Here is a 15188-nt window from a genome sequence, read left to right on the forward strand (position 1 = left end):
GAACCTGGGAGGCAGAGGTTGCAGTGAGCTGAGATTGCGCCACTACACTCCAGCCTGGGTGACAGAGCAAGACTCTGTCACACAAAAAAAAAAAAAAAAGAAGAAAAATATTAAATAATAGCACACATGATCCATGGATTTAGAAAAATTGTGAAGGTGGTGTATGCATAAAGTTTGGGCAGTTCTAGAATAAGGAAAGGTTCCCTTTGTCTCCAGTGTTAAGTTGCTTCTTTCCCTGGCCTTTGTCCCTTCAAAGTTGATGGTGGGTGTGAATTCAGAGAGGATGTCATCATCATTACTCTAACTTCTGGAAGAAGGTGGTGAGCATGTTACTACGTGTGCACACACAGTTGTGTGTGTGTGTGTAGTGGGGGCTTTGGAGATTATGGCATCAGCTGGAAAAATTGAGGGTGGAGAGGTTACCCTGTGATAGTCATAACTTAATCTTTGTGTTGAATGTACCATAGAAGAACTAACCGTAAGAATGCTGATACCATAAGAATAACATTTTTTGAACATTTACTATGTGCCAGAATATGTTCCACATCCTTCATATATATCACTGGGTTTCATCTTTATAAGAACGCCATTTTACAGGGAAGGAAACTGAGATACGCAGGTTAAGAATCTTGCCCAAAACAAACCCAGGATTTTCCCCCAGATGGTGTGACTCTATAGAGCACCTTGGCCACTGGTCCTGGGAAGGACCTCACAAGTGAATTTTAGGAACACATATGCCAATCACGTGCTCACCACCTTGTTCCAGAAGTTATAGTAATAATGATGACATCCTCTCTGAATTCACACCTGCCATCAACTTTGAAGAGACAAAGGCCAGGGAAAGAAGCAACTTAACACTAGAGACAAAGGGAAGGAGGAAAAGGGCGGTAGCTAGCCAGCTGCCAAAGCTGCAGTCTCCCCAAATCTGAATACTCCTAGGGGCCAGCTCAACTGCAGGCCTCATCTCAAACTCGGTTTATTTGCCTGCAAAGCTACCAGAGCACCTAGGACTTCAATGAATGGACAGTGCCCACTCTAAGTCATTTCTGAGAGCTCAAGGGACATATCTGTAGCATACACGGCTTCAGGGGTTGCTCCTACACATCTGTCAACTTGGTCAGGTTATTCTGCTGTTGTTGTTTTCTCAGGCTTTTAAAATAAAACACAAAGTGATCAGCAACCCCATAGACACAGTGCTCAGAATTCTCAGCCTGAAGCAATCCTCCTGATACTCTTTACATGTCCACCGACTAACGCAGAAACTATTAGCTGCCAGCTTAGCACTGCCCTGACCTTTCCCTTGTTAAGCCTACAGGGGAAAACTGCAAAGACAAGGCCTATAAATTCAAAACAGAATTTTGCAGCCAAAGCAGCAAACATATTAATTTTAAATTCATGGAGATAGAGATTTTAAAATGGAGAATGAGGAAGATGTAGGGCTTCTTCCCCATCATCTGCCCAACCCTAGGTCTTAAAGGGATCTGTTTCCTTTTTTTCTGAACCTGTCTCATCAACAGAGGTAAAAAGCCCAAAAGCCATCCACTTTCGAATTCTCATGCAGAAATGAGAGGCTTTTTTTCAAATATGTTGCCTCAGCAACCTTCTTAAATGGATTAGCATGAGAGAAACCAATGTACTTACAAAGTCAATCCCGAGTGAACCGAGTTTTCCTTGTTAGTTCATTTAAGAAAGATTTAGCTACCATGTGAAAGCCCAACTCTTTTAAAACGAACAAACATGCTGGCTTTGGGCAGTGGCTCACACCTGTAACCCCAGCACTTTGGGAGGTCGAGGTGGGCGGATCACCTGAGGTTGGGAGTTTGAGATCAGCCTGACTAACCCCATCTCTACTAAAAACACAGAATCAGCCAAGCGTGGTGGCGCATGCCTGTAGTTTCAGCTACTCGGGAGGCTAAGGCAGGAGAATCGTTTGAACCCGGGTGGCGGAGGTTGCAGTGAGCTGAGATCACGCCATTGCACTCTAGCCTGGGCAACAAGAGTGAAACTCTGCCTCAAAAAATAAATAAACAAACAAACAAACAAACAAACAAACAACATGCCTAGGAAATGACCAAGACTCAAGAAGTTTACTGTCTTGCGGTGTGTGTGTGTGTGTGCGTGTGTGTGGCGGGGGATTGCGGGGGCACATAAGAAATATACACAAGTAATTATATAAAACACAATAATAGTTAAGATTTATTGAGCATCCACAGTGTACCCACACTTTTCAGTACATTTATTTATGTAGTCTGACATAATCTGATCTTTTTGGCGACCTTATTAGTTACATATTATGACTCTTTCCATTTATTGAAAGGGGGCATGGAGACACAGAGGATTAAGAACTTGCTTTAAGTCACACAAAAGTAAGTTTGACTTTAGAGCCCATAACACAAATCCTAACGTTATGATGTCTCCCAGAAGAGGAGCTAACATTTATTGAACCCTTGGTGCATGTATAATAGGCACAGGAGTAAGCATCTGATATGCAACGATCTCATTTAATCCTCAAAATGGGTCCATGTCATAGCCCAGGTTTCCTAAAATACTGAGCCTGAAGCAAGACTTAAGTGCAAAAGCTTTACTCTGAGGTGCAATCCCAGGGCACTGAGAGTCAGGGAAAAGACATAGGAAGCACCCAGCCCACTAGATTCAGTGCCCAAGGTGGAGGCAAGGACTGAACAAATGCCAGGAGCCTGAATATAGATGCAGCGGGGAGGATCTGAGGCATCTTGTAAGAGACATCTGATAAAGCCCACGAGAAAGGTACTATTATTATCACCACCATTTTATAAATAAACGGGGAGTTTCTTTTCACTGAGAACGAAAATATAAAATCAATCAGTGAGTCAGAGCATGAAAATGCTATACTACCTAAAGAAATCAGAATGGCTCCCAGACAGACTAGATTGTGTCTGAATATCCTGACATATCCAAAGAAAGACATTATCCACCAGAAGCAGAGCTGGTCTCCTTGACCCATGGAAGCATACCAAACAAAGAATCCCAAAGTTCAACCTTAACTGCCTGCCTCTGAGCACTGTTCATGGCTTCAGGCATTGGAATTGGAACACTGCCATTCCTATGATGGGTTATTCTATGGGGGGATGGATATAAGGGGTTGCATGAAACCATGCTTATGGTGAGATGGATTCGCGAGAGAGGCACGTGATTATTCCAACATCCACCTTCTCTCATAAATGCTTACCAAGCAGCTCTTTAATAAACAGCTTGCCTGACTCCAGCCTTATGAGGGCCATGGCTACATTTGTCACATTCCCCACTGTGTTCCACGCCTGTTACACAGTGCTCAGCACACAGTAGGCACTAATAAATGGGAAACGAATGGATAATGCACTGATCATCTTGTCCATGTGACAGTTACAATTGCATTATGTCAAACTATATGAAATTGCCACTTTTGGTGAGTCGATGATGATATCAAATGGTGCAGCCTAATAAACTTAATTTTGTCATTCTGGTGCAAAGGTGTGTGCCACTCTCTTATGACCTGACCCCTTGGGGACTGATAAGGAAAGTGTTTTAGATGGCACTGCTTCACCAATCTCAATTTCATTTAGTAGTGAGTATTTCCTTCACAATGGGTAAGATCTGTAAGAAAGCAACAAGCAAAAGCTAGAGAAAAAAGAGCTGGGTGCTCTTTAGTAGAAGAAATTTCAAGGAGGAGGTAGCATGCAAACAGGGGCTTAAAGAATATATGGGAATGTTGACAAGCAGAGATGATGAGTTAAGGAGGGGTGGTCAAGACTTACAAATGGCAAAGTCAAAATTAGAGGTAAGAAGAGACACAGCGCAATTCAGCTAATTAGAAATGATCAAATGTGGTAGGGGACAGGGTCTGTAGGGAAAGCAATGAGAGAAAAGATTGGAAGGCTGGCTAGGGCCAGATTATACATGGCCTCAAGTGTTAATTGGAAGCACTAGCAAATGGAGACCTTCAAGGGCCGGGAGATGATTAGAAAGATAGTTCAGCTCTAGGCAAAGTGAACTGGAGAACAGAAGAAAGGCCAGCTATGCAGCACTTGTGAGAATCTTTACAGGCAGATGCCAAACAAAACTAAGGTGAAAATGTCCTTTTTAAAGGGAATGGGAGAAAGAGCCACTATTCTGATAGACATAGCTCATTCAGATTAATCAGCCAAGCAAACCTCATGCATCCAGACATAGCTCATTCAGATTAATCAGCCAAGCAAACTTCATGCATCACCACCACCATCAGCTTTATCTTCATCCTTGTCATTTATAGAAAGATAACTATTGCCAGTTCCTGACTTTACTTAATCCTAACAGCAACCCTGCAAGGTATACATTATTGTTTCCTTTTTGTAGATGAGGAAACTGAGGCTCATAGAGGTTAAGTATACACACAAGGTCACAAAGCTACAGAAGAGTTGGTAGCAAGACCCAAGTTTCCCTGATTTGAAAGCCTATTGCGGTCAAAGCTGAGAACATTCTGAGAAAAGTACAGTTTTAGAAAAAATAATCCAGGAACAGGGAGAAGACTTCTAGGGCCAAGACTCAAAGTGCCCCATGGAGAAACCAAGGCTCCACAGTGGTTCCACACGTAGGTTCCCCTTCAAGTCTTACCTTGCTCTCTCCTTCAATGACGATGACAGGCACAGCAGTGGCAGGCCAGCGGTGTTTGGCTGGTAGGGGCTTGTCACAATTCCATAGAACTATGATCTGAAAGGGATGGGGCTCATTAGATGGCTGGAGTAGGATGTATTTATGTAGGCCTCCAACCCAAAGCCTCTTCTCAGAGTCAGAAAGAGAAAAAGGAGCTGGAGATCTCAGCAAGACAGAACGGCAGACATCAAAACTGAGTATTAAAGTGAGTCCATTCCCACACAACCTCAGAACATTATCACCCCAACAACTGGAGAGAGGACAGAAAGAGTAAACAAACAAACAAAGAGACAAACAAACAAAACCAACTGTGTCCGGGAATAGGGGAAAGCTGCGGGAAAAAGAATTTCAGGGTGGCTGGAGCTTAATAAAGTGGTTTCCTAAATTCTGATATCTTATGATGGTGTGTGAGATAACAACTCTGATCAAATTAAATAAAAATGTATACTGAGCATCTGAACATCTGCTCTGAACTTGCACTACACCAGGCAATGTGGGAGAAATAAAAAAATTCAAGCTAGAACTAAGATGAGCTCATGTTTTGCATGCTCTAGAATGGTTGCTGATTTTATGTGACTTTATAATTTCCAATAAAGGCATTTAGTTCAAAAATGCATACTTCCTTATTGAATTCTTTCCTTGTTTGTAAACCTTCTTGTATAAACTAATTCACAAATCAGAAAAACCACTGTTCAAGTATCGGCGCAACACTGATTTGGAAAATATTGTTACCATAGACATAATCGTCTGCTCCCAATTTTATAATTAGTCATGGTTGCTATGAAAAGAAAAGTTGACGCTTCATGACACCAACAAGTCTGCTTCTTCTAGTGAAGCTTAGTTGCCTGGGTCCTCCCAGAGGCTTTTTGGATGTTACTTTGTCATTTTGACATTTAAAAACAAAATTATGTGCTTATATCTTCTCTAGAGAATGTGTTGGTGTCTGTATATATACTTTTTAACCCTATACCCGTGCTAAGGTCTCTCCGTAACCCACCCCTTCCCTGTGCCAGATTTCACTTCCAAGAATTTCTAAGTGGATGAAAAGGGTGTAATGAGGCAGGATGAATGAGAGGGAGTAAGAGGGTATGATGTTAGAGGAGTCCTAGGGAGCCCAGGGAGCCTGGGGGAGAACAGGTAAGCAGGGAGGAATCTCTGGTCTGGAGCTGGAGCAGGCAGGGGCTGCTCTGCCAACTTCCCACTCACCTGGGCACAGTACTGGGACTTGGCTGCAGCCACAAGAAGCTTCAACACTGGCTGAGACTGAGAGACCAGCGGGGTCACCGCATGGATGACTGCAGTGAATTTGGAGGGGGGCTTTAAACCTGAAAAAAAAAGGAGAGCAGAGCCTAATGAAGCGCTGGAAAACAAGACTTAGAAAATCACTCCTCCTTGCTCCACTGCCTCACGCTGAAGCAAAGGTTCCCTCCTGGATGATTTCTCCTTTGCTTCTTATGTCCTGACAGGACAGAAACAAGATGAGAAGTTGCTGGTTAGCTACTGCCTGAGTCTAGAGACCTCAATAAATTCCAGATCAACGTCCACTTCTAGGTTCTTGCTTTAATATCCTTTGTCCCTCTTGGTGATGTTTCTGTGATGTTCCTTTGGCTTTTTAGGTACCCAGTGTCTAAATACACACACCATTCACCACCCTTCATGTGTTGTCTCTCCCACAGTGTTTGCAGGTGTCTGATTTTTAATTATGTAATGAAAGGGTTCTACCTGACTAATAGTACTTCAAACAGCTAGCTAGTGGGAAAAAAGGTGAAAGGAACAGCATCCAGGGCCTGACTGTCTAGGTCTGAATCCCAGATCTACCACTTACTGGTGGTGGGACCTTGGAAAGAATACTTAACCCTCTGAGTTTCTACAGCTGGGAAACAGACCTGATAATAGTGCCAAACGTATAGGGTTATCTCGAAAATTCAGTAAGTTTGTCCCCGTGCGGTGGCTCACACTTGTGATCCCAGCACTTTGGGAGGCCGAGGCGGGTGGATCACTTGAGGCCAGCAGTTCAAGACCGGCCTGGCCAACATGGTGAAATCCCATCTCTACTAAAAATACAAAAATTAGCTGGGCACGATGGCGTGTGCCTGTAGTCGCAGTTACTCCGGAGGCTGAAGCAGGAGAATTGCTTGAACTCTGAAGGCAGAGGTTGCAGTGAGCCAAGATGGTGCCACTGCACTCCAGCCTGGGCAACATAGCAAGACTCTTAGAAAAAAAAAAAAAAACAAGTTAATGCATACAGAGCACTTAGAATAGGACTTAGAAAATAACAAGTACTCAATATATGTCAGCAGCTATCATTATCATCACCCTCACCAACATCGTTATTATTTCGGAGAAGAAGCCTCCATATTCCCAGAATCTCTTCTTTGTGTAACAGTGACATAGCTGAGAAAAAAGTATGTGATGCAGACTTTTGCCAATTGCGAGCTCTGAAGTCCTAGGTTAAAAAGGATCATAGATATGCAAAACAACCACTGTCACCAAAGACACAGAAGTGAGATGGCTTCCCCCCAAGGAGTTTTCCCATAAGAACTCACTAAGAAATTAGAGACAGGTTAAGAGCCTTTTAAAACTTCATTAGTTTAGACCCACTAATTTGGCACTTTAGTGGCTTAACTGCGAGCAACACAGTGCAGGGACATTCAAGTTACGCTTTGATACTGATGGGATAAAGGCTAGAATCAGACTCTCTGTGTATTAGAGGATTATACAAAGGTTTTGTAGAGAAAATTATATCATCCAGTAGCACTTTAATTGTATGTTAAAAAGAAGTTAATCTTCCCAATATCTAGATACACATTCGAAGTTTTGCCAAGCAAGAAGAATAAGTGTGATTGAGGGTCTGCCTTTTAAACAGGAATGACAAGTCATTGCCTTTAAATTTTCCTGCAATAATTTAAGAAGCATCATTTACACACCTCTAATGTGATAACTCCAAATGAAGATCTAAATACTGTACAATAAATATACAGAAATTTTTGTCAACCGGTGTCTTAATCTGACCATTTCTAAATTCTAATTACGTTACCCAAATGTCAACCATACACTGAATTAGAGATGGTTCCCATAACAGGTTTGGTTTGGATTAAAAGGTTCTTTGTCACTGGTTGATGCGTCAGGCCAGGAATTTCTTTAGGTTTCATCTCATCAGTTTCAAGCTAAACATGTACAACTTAGAAGGGTGAGGGTGTTATGGAGAACAATGGCATTGAGTGGAAAATCTTGTCTTTTTGCTGTATCAGCTTGGAAGATGCTTTCCTGTCCTAGGCTTTCTCAAGTTTAGAACTGTAACTGAGGGGAAATGTTCATGATGTTTCTAACATGAGAGCAACTGGGGCTCCAAATACATAAATGTCTAAGGCAATAACAGTAGCCGGTGGTAGAGATTTATCCCTCTGCCATTCCCTTTTCCTACTGTGATTAGACTGAAAACTGCTTGAAAGCAGAGATTGTATCTTATTTGACTTTTTATTTCTAGTACCCAGCAATACATTAGCATAGCACATAAAAGGAGTATAAAAAACCTTGGAAAAATTAATAAATTTGTGCTTGTCATATATTCTTAGTTATTTCTCCTTTCCTCTTATTCAGTTTTTCTTTGGTACGGAATAGAGATGTTGGGATTGTGAAAAAAAAAAAACAAAAAAACAGGGGAGAGCTCTCCTAACTCCATTTTATATATGATGAGGCATAAAATGATAGCTAACCCATTGCCATGTTCAAAATGATCCATAATTTGGGGAGCCTATTTCTCAAAAAGAAATTACTAAATATGAAGTAGAGCTGCACAGATAAGAAGTTTTTCTTTTTTTCCATTTTGCAATGCTCTGTTCTGTTTTTGAACTTGATATGTCACTTATAACAAGACTCTAGAAAAAGCAATCTTCAGTGCAGGGTGTTAGATGGACCCCATTAGAATAGAAGAACAAAGGCCCTTAGTTCTATATGACATCTTCAGGGTAAACAAGGGCAACTCCCTGGAGGAAATTCACTTACCTAAATTAGCATAGTAGTAAGGAAAATCTCCCAGATAAGATGAATACTGTGGTAGTACGAACAATCCTCCAGGATGTTTGTTCCATATTAAACTGTTACGTGATATGTGCTTGAATATTCTGTCCTGAATAATCTAGAAAACAAAACATAGCACACAGTGAGGATGAGATCCTGATGATATGTGGAAGGAATGATGCCCAATCCAAATTTGAAAGATGGCGGCAGTCAGAGTGGCGACTCTACCTTCCCTCCCACTCTAATTCTCCAGATAAAAATGTCTGCAAGACAGAGAGAGTAATGGAGCAATGAAAAAGAGTAACAGAAAGATATGAATTATAGCCAATCAAATTTCCTAATTAAACTTCAGTTAAACCATAAATTCTATCCTGTCTTTGTATAATAATGAGTCCATGCTCATTCCAAAATGGACTGTGTGGAGCAGTTAGTCTGATGGTTAAACTTCTAAGAACTAAGATACGTTCCAGGCCCCTATAAAGATCTGTTCTCAGAGAACAGAGAGGTCAATGTATACTCGTAGACACTGAACGGAAAGCATATTCAAGACATGACACATTCTAGAAGCTATTGAGGTTTTCAGCTGTTCCTTTAATTCAAGAGGTAGATGTGTTTGCTTGTCATATTTCATTTTCCTTTCAAAGTCAATTGTAGGACTTTGGGTACTGGTTACTAAGTTTTTCTATATTTCATCTCGAAAAGTAGTGAGTTAACAATTGCTTAAAACATCCTACATAATAGGACAAGAACCATGGCATATGAAGACTAATAATAGCCAAGCTAGTTCATTAGTTTCTTTGGACTTTGGGACCTTGCAGATCATTAAATTCTACATTTAGAGTCAAACATCCTCCCATCCCGAATCATTTGTCAGTTGAATGTGATTAGTCCATTTTATAGCTTTCTCTCTGTGACTTTCAAACTCTTATAATTATACCATCCACTCATTAGAATATGATTTGGCAAATAATTAACTTGGTACGGAATTTTATGTTTTCAGCAATTTTTTTTTTTACATTTAAAAGAAAAGAAAAAAATCCTGCCGTAAGTCTTGAGATTTAAGACCCAAATCACCATTTTCCAGGTCTCCATTTAATGCAATGTGATTTTAAGTACAGAATATTTTAAATGGAGTTTTATTATTTGCTAAGGTTATTAACACCCTCATCTCATTCCACATGGTGACTAGATAAGTAATAAAGTGGGCTACATTTATCTTTGCAAATCTTATGTTTATTTTCCTAATGACAGAGAAGGGAGGAAGCAAGGAGGAAATTCAGAAGAACTCAAATATCTTAGTTAAATGACTTCTGCATCTTATCTTTCACCCAGATCAAAATTGCTAATTTTATATGGCTGGATAGAGGTTTCTAAATTGGTGGAGATTTTAGGAACCTAGTGAAAATATTTATTTTTACTTTTTGTGTAACAGGGATGTGTTAAAATGCTGTTGTCTTGGCATTAATTATGAGAAAATTGTCATGGTTGTGAAGGATTTTTTTTACATGGTTAGCAATTTCACTTTGTACAACATTTATTCCTCTTTTTTATTATTTGTACTTTCCAAATGTACTGTCTATTTATTTCCTTTTTCTAGTTTCTCTTTAGATCCTCCTTTTTTTTTTTTTTTTTTTTCTTTTCAAAATTATGTACCTCTTATGATGTGGTCACTTAAATAAGTTTGGATATCAAGATAGAAAATAAATTGACAATAGACAGCACTATAAATCGAACCTACAGACAAATGGCATGGAACTCAGAGCTGTCACAAAATGGGTCATCATTCACATCAGGTCTTTGGATGTTATGCTTGTCACTGTCATAGACTTTGGTTTAGTATCACAACATTGCTATCTTTTGAAATTCAAGGATATGATAATAAGATATAGCGCTCTTCTGAAATAACAAGCATTTTATACTGTCTTCCAATGGATCTTGACAGAAAGATATAGGACAGGTATGAAAGCAGTAGCAAATGTTGAATTTAACCTGGGTCAAGCAATTTGCCACCTTTGTGTATTATTTTCCTCATCTGTAATAAAGCAATAAAATACCACATTAATTATAACAATGTCTCAGAATTTAAGAATAGCTGCCTAAGTTGTTATACTTAAGACTTCATTTTTGCCTTTAAGAAGAAACTCACTCCTGTGTTTGTTTTCTAGGCATTGGTTTTTCCATTTATTACATAGTGGCAATAGTATAGATATTATATATTACAGATATGTTTCCATATTAATAGTAATCATGAATCATTTTTCTTAATCAGTTCAGCATTTTTTCCATGCAAAGCAATGAACATATTTATGAATATGAATAAAATTTTCCACATTTAAGACTGATTCTTCTTCTTTTTTTTTTTTTTTTTTGAGACAGGGTCTCATACAGTTACCCAGGCCGGAGTACAGTGGTGTGGTCACGGCTCTCCGCAGCCTCAAACTTCTGGGCTCAAAGGATACTCTCACCTCAGCCTCCTGAGTAGTTGGGACCACAGGGGAGGGTCACCACACCCAGCTAACTTTTTTATTTTTATTTTTTGTAGAGATGGGGTCTCACTATGTTGCTCAGGCTGGTCTCAAACTCCTGAGCTCAAGCAATCCTTTCTCCCCGGCCTCACAAAGGGTTGGGACTACAGGTGTGAGCCACCGTTCCAGACCAGAATTGATTCTGTAGGACCTTGTCAAAGGGTGTAAGTACTTTTAAGGCTACTCATAAGTATTGCCAAGTGTCTTTCTAAAAGGTTTATATCAACTTGCCTTCTAAAAGCATAAAGAAATATGGATTTCATTTCACCATACAGAAAGATCATTTTTATCCCTCTGCAATTCTTCCTATCACTACCCTGGAGAGCTCCCAGAATCTTTTCATGGCGCTTACTGCTTACTCTTTATTGTTGTGGAAGAAGACATCAGATTTAGAGGTTGGATGCTTCTTTGGCTATAAACAAAATCAATACACACACACACACACACAAACACATAATACAAGACTTTTTTTGTTATGGTCCCAGATGGCCCCCTTGATAAGGACAATATTTCTAATTGATGTGAATTCAAAGGGAAGAATGACAGTCTCCTTATTTTTCTTTTTATGTATCCTCTGTTTTCCAAATAATGGACGATTGGTTACAGGTTAAAGTCATTCTATGTAGCCCCTCATCTTGTAACCAAAGCACTGTAGCCTAAGACACACGATGCCACCATATGCCACTTTACTTGAAGCCAGATCAATTATCTATTTCCATTATCCCACTGATTTTCAAATATCATTGTATGATAGCATCAGCAATACTATGGTTCGGATGTGCATGGCTAGATAACTGAAGAGGAAAATGGAGCATACTTCATAAAACTCCACTAACTATATACCTTCCTAGCTACCACTGGCTCTTTTCATATATTATTATAATCTCAAGCACTTTCTTTCACTCATCTTGATTACGACTAAGCTCCAATGATTCAATCCTTAGTGCCAGGTTATTGTGCAATATTCTGACAAATAATGGAATCCATGAAGGAGCACTGTTTTTCCAGTGTTTTATCATCGACCTCATTGTTACTTCTCAATTTACACAAAAAACTGAGCTCTACAGAGCCTAGTTTGATTAAATAGCTCCTTACTACCAAGATGCAGCATTAGAAAATTTCAATCAAACTGGAAAAACTAACAGAATGCTAGACAGAGCTCTGTACAATGAAATGTACTAACAACTTGACCCTGGCATTGAAGAGAAAATGATATGTCCTGTTTTCAACTGAGTCTAAGCACTCTACCTAAACTCTAGGACTCACAATGTTTGAAGACTTCAGAATCCCATTCCCATGGCCTAGAATATAGCAAGCAAAGAGAAAGACCTAGAGTCTGAGTGCAGAACATCCTTAGGCCAGGATCTTCAAGTCTATGCCGTAACTGTGAGTAACTGAATTATTCTCATGCCTTAGTAGCTCCAGCAGTGACTAAATGAAGTATATTATCTGAGTTCTAAGCCAAGTTCACATTTTTGATATGTGATACTTAAACTGTTCTTATAACCACATTCGCTGTGTTATTTGTGTCTGTGGATGGCATTTTCTTCTATTTCCCCTGATTTTCTGATTATGTTGAATTCTGGGGTACTCTGAGTTATGAAGTATTTTGGAAAACTAGGTAGTACCTGTCATAAATTTAGCTGAGAGGTCAAACTTACAATCCAATCTTGGAACTATATAAAGAGATTTGACAGTTGCTATAAATTTGAATGAAGTATATCATTTTTAGTGTTTTAAAAAAACCCAAAACTGTGTTGCTAAAAAAAAAAAAAAGAAAAAAAAATTGCATGGTTTAAATACAAAGGGGAAAAGGCCTTTTCAGGTTCAGAGATGAGAACAGCTTGATCTTATTTTGATCCTATTCTGACGAATGTAAGACATTCAACTGTTACAATACAAAAATTGAGCACTGCTAACTTAATAGGTGAGAGACCAGATCCATGCAATAAACCATATGCAAAAGACATGTAATTAATGAGATACCATCTTTCATCTGGCAAATCAGCAAAGTGGTAGATGTGTGTGTTTTAATTACGGATCTGTGAGGCTGACAAGAGCACAGCAAAAGAGAGTCACGCCCAGACAGCTTGTGAGACTTTGGGTGGATATAATGTTTTCGGATAATAATTTGGCAAAATATATTATAAGCCTTAGAAATGCCTAGACTCTTTGGCTTATTAAGATCACTTCAGGCATTCCATCCTAAAGAAATAGAGATGTAGTTTAAGATACATGTAGAAAGTCATTGCTTGGATACAGATATAGTTAGCTATAAAAAATAAATAATTACAAAGAACATTAATAGTAAATAATGGCATATTGGTTTAAATAAATAGAAGTTCACGATAGGATGTATAATAGAGTAAAAAAAGTTAAAACACTGAAACGTGGTCTGAATGTATTAGAGGTAAACAACTAATAGGATAGAATTAAAAGGCCAGAAACAACCCAAAGATACATAAAAATGGCAGAGAAAACACTGAAGAAAGAAATGTATTGGGGCTAGGCACGGTGGCTCATGCCTGTAGTCCCAGCACTTTGGGAGGCCGAGGCAGGCAGATCACTTGAGGTCAGGAGTTGGAGAGCAGCCTGGCCAACATGGCGAAACCCCATCTCCATGGCACAGGCTTGTAATCCCAGCTACTTGGGAGGCTGAGGCCTGAGAAAGCGCTTCAACCCAGGAGGCGGAGGTTGCAGTGAGCTGAGATGGTGCCACTGTACTCCAGCCCGGGGGACAGGGTGAGACTCTGTCTCAAAAACAAACAAACAAACAAAAAAAACAAAAAAACTTAGCATTTGGCATATTATTTGGAACAGGACTTCAAATTCAAGGAATTTATCCTAAGGAAGTAATATTGAATCTGCACAATAATTTGACCTTGAGATGATTTACTGCAATGATGTACATAAAGATAAAAAGCCAGAAACAACCGGAATCTACCCAAATTGGGGATTAATTTAAATAATTAGATGATATCATAAATGGAATATCATATAGTCATTAATTATAGAAAAATCTAATAACATGAGAAAATATTAACATTATTAAGCAGAAAAACAGGTTATAATGCAAGTATATGAAGACTCCTTTTTAAAACTAAAACTACCACAAATTTTAAATTTACATATAAAAACGAATATATATGTTTGTGTGGATATATATGTCAATAGTGGTTTTGCATGAAGGAATTATTTTATATTTTATGCTTTAAGTGTTTTCTATTAGTTTCTAAAATGAATGTGTCCTTATTTAATAATCACTCCTGTAATCCCACCACTTGGGTAGTCGAGGCAGGAGGATTGCTTGACCCAGGAGTTCAAGACCAGTCTGGGCCACATAACGAGACCTCGTCTGCACAAAAAATAAAAAATTAGCCAGGCATAGTAACTTGCACCCATGGTCCCAGCTACTCAGAAGGCTGAGGTGGGAGGATTGCTTAAGGTCATTCCAGCCTGGTGACAGAGAGAGACCCTGTCTCAAAAAAAAAAAAAAAAAAAAAGCACTCTGCACTCCAAAAAGGGAGAAAAAATAACATTCAACATTCTTTATGAAGGATCTTAGATGGAGGACAGGATTAAAAAAGCAAAGGATAACTCTATTAAATACTCAAATCTGCTACTGTGAACAGAGGTAACGACTCAATTGATTTTAATTGAGGAGATTGCTTTTGGAGGGATAAAAGTTTGCTTGCAGGAAGAAAGCCCTTGGAAGTCATTATGATCCTGTCCCCTTCATGGGAATGGGCCTGGGTCCTAAACAGCCCTTTTTACCCAGTTCCAGGATGAAAAAAATATACACTATGCCTAAGAGGACACTGACCAGAGTTTGCCCTAGGGTGGGAGCAGGAGCCCAAGCTCAGCTTGGGGTGGATAAATGCCCTGGTGTGCCTGGAGCATGACCAGCACTGGCTCTGATAGTCAGGATGGCAAGAAAACAGTGATGTGGACCAAGTAGGGTAACTTCAGTTTCTTGGTATTACTCAGACTTCTCAA

At 39.4% G+C, this 15188-nt stretch overlaps 1 protein-coding gene across 2 annotated transcripts in view; it reads right to left on the reverse strand.

The window, feature by feature from the left end:
* EXT1 (exostosin glycosyltransferase 1) overlaps positions 1 to 15188 on the reverse strand; it is a 316956-nt gene that overhangs the window by 15634 nt on the left and 286134 nt on the right. For both annotated transcript variants that reach the window (XM_045399267.2, XM_005563971.4), the window contains 3 exons: positions 8653 to 8785; positions 5854 to 5972; positions 4609 to 4704 (listed from right to left, as the gene is read on the reverse strand). In XM_045399267.2, coding sequence (XP_045255202.1) covers positions 4609 to 4704; positions 5854 to 5972; positions 8653 to 8785 — 348 coding nt within the window. The remainder of the gene's footprint in view (positions 1 to 4608; positions 4705 to 5853; positions 5973 to 8652; positions 8786 to 15188) is intronic.

The sequence above is a fragment of the Macaca fascicularis genome, chromosome 8 (genome assembly GCF_037993035.2).
Source record: "Macaca fascicularis isolate 582-1 chromosome 8, T2T-MFA8v1.1".
NCBI classification, from domain to species: Eukaryota; Metazoa; Chordata; class Mammalia; order Primates; family Cercopithecidae; genus Macaca; species Macaca fascicularis.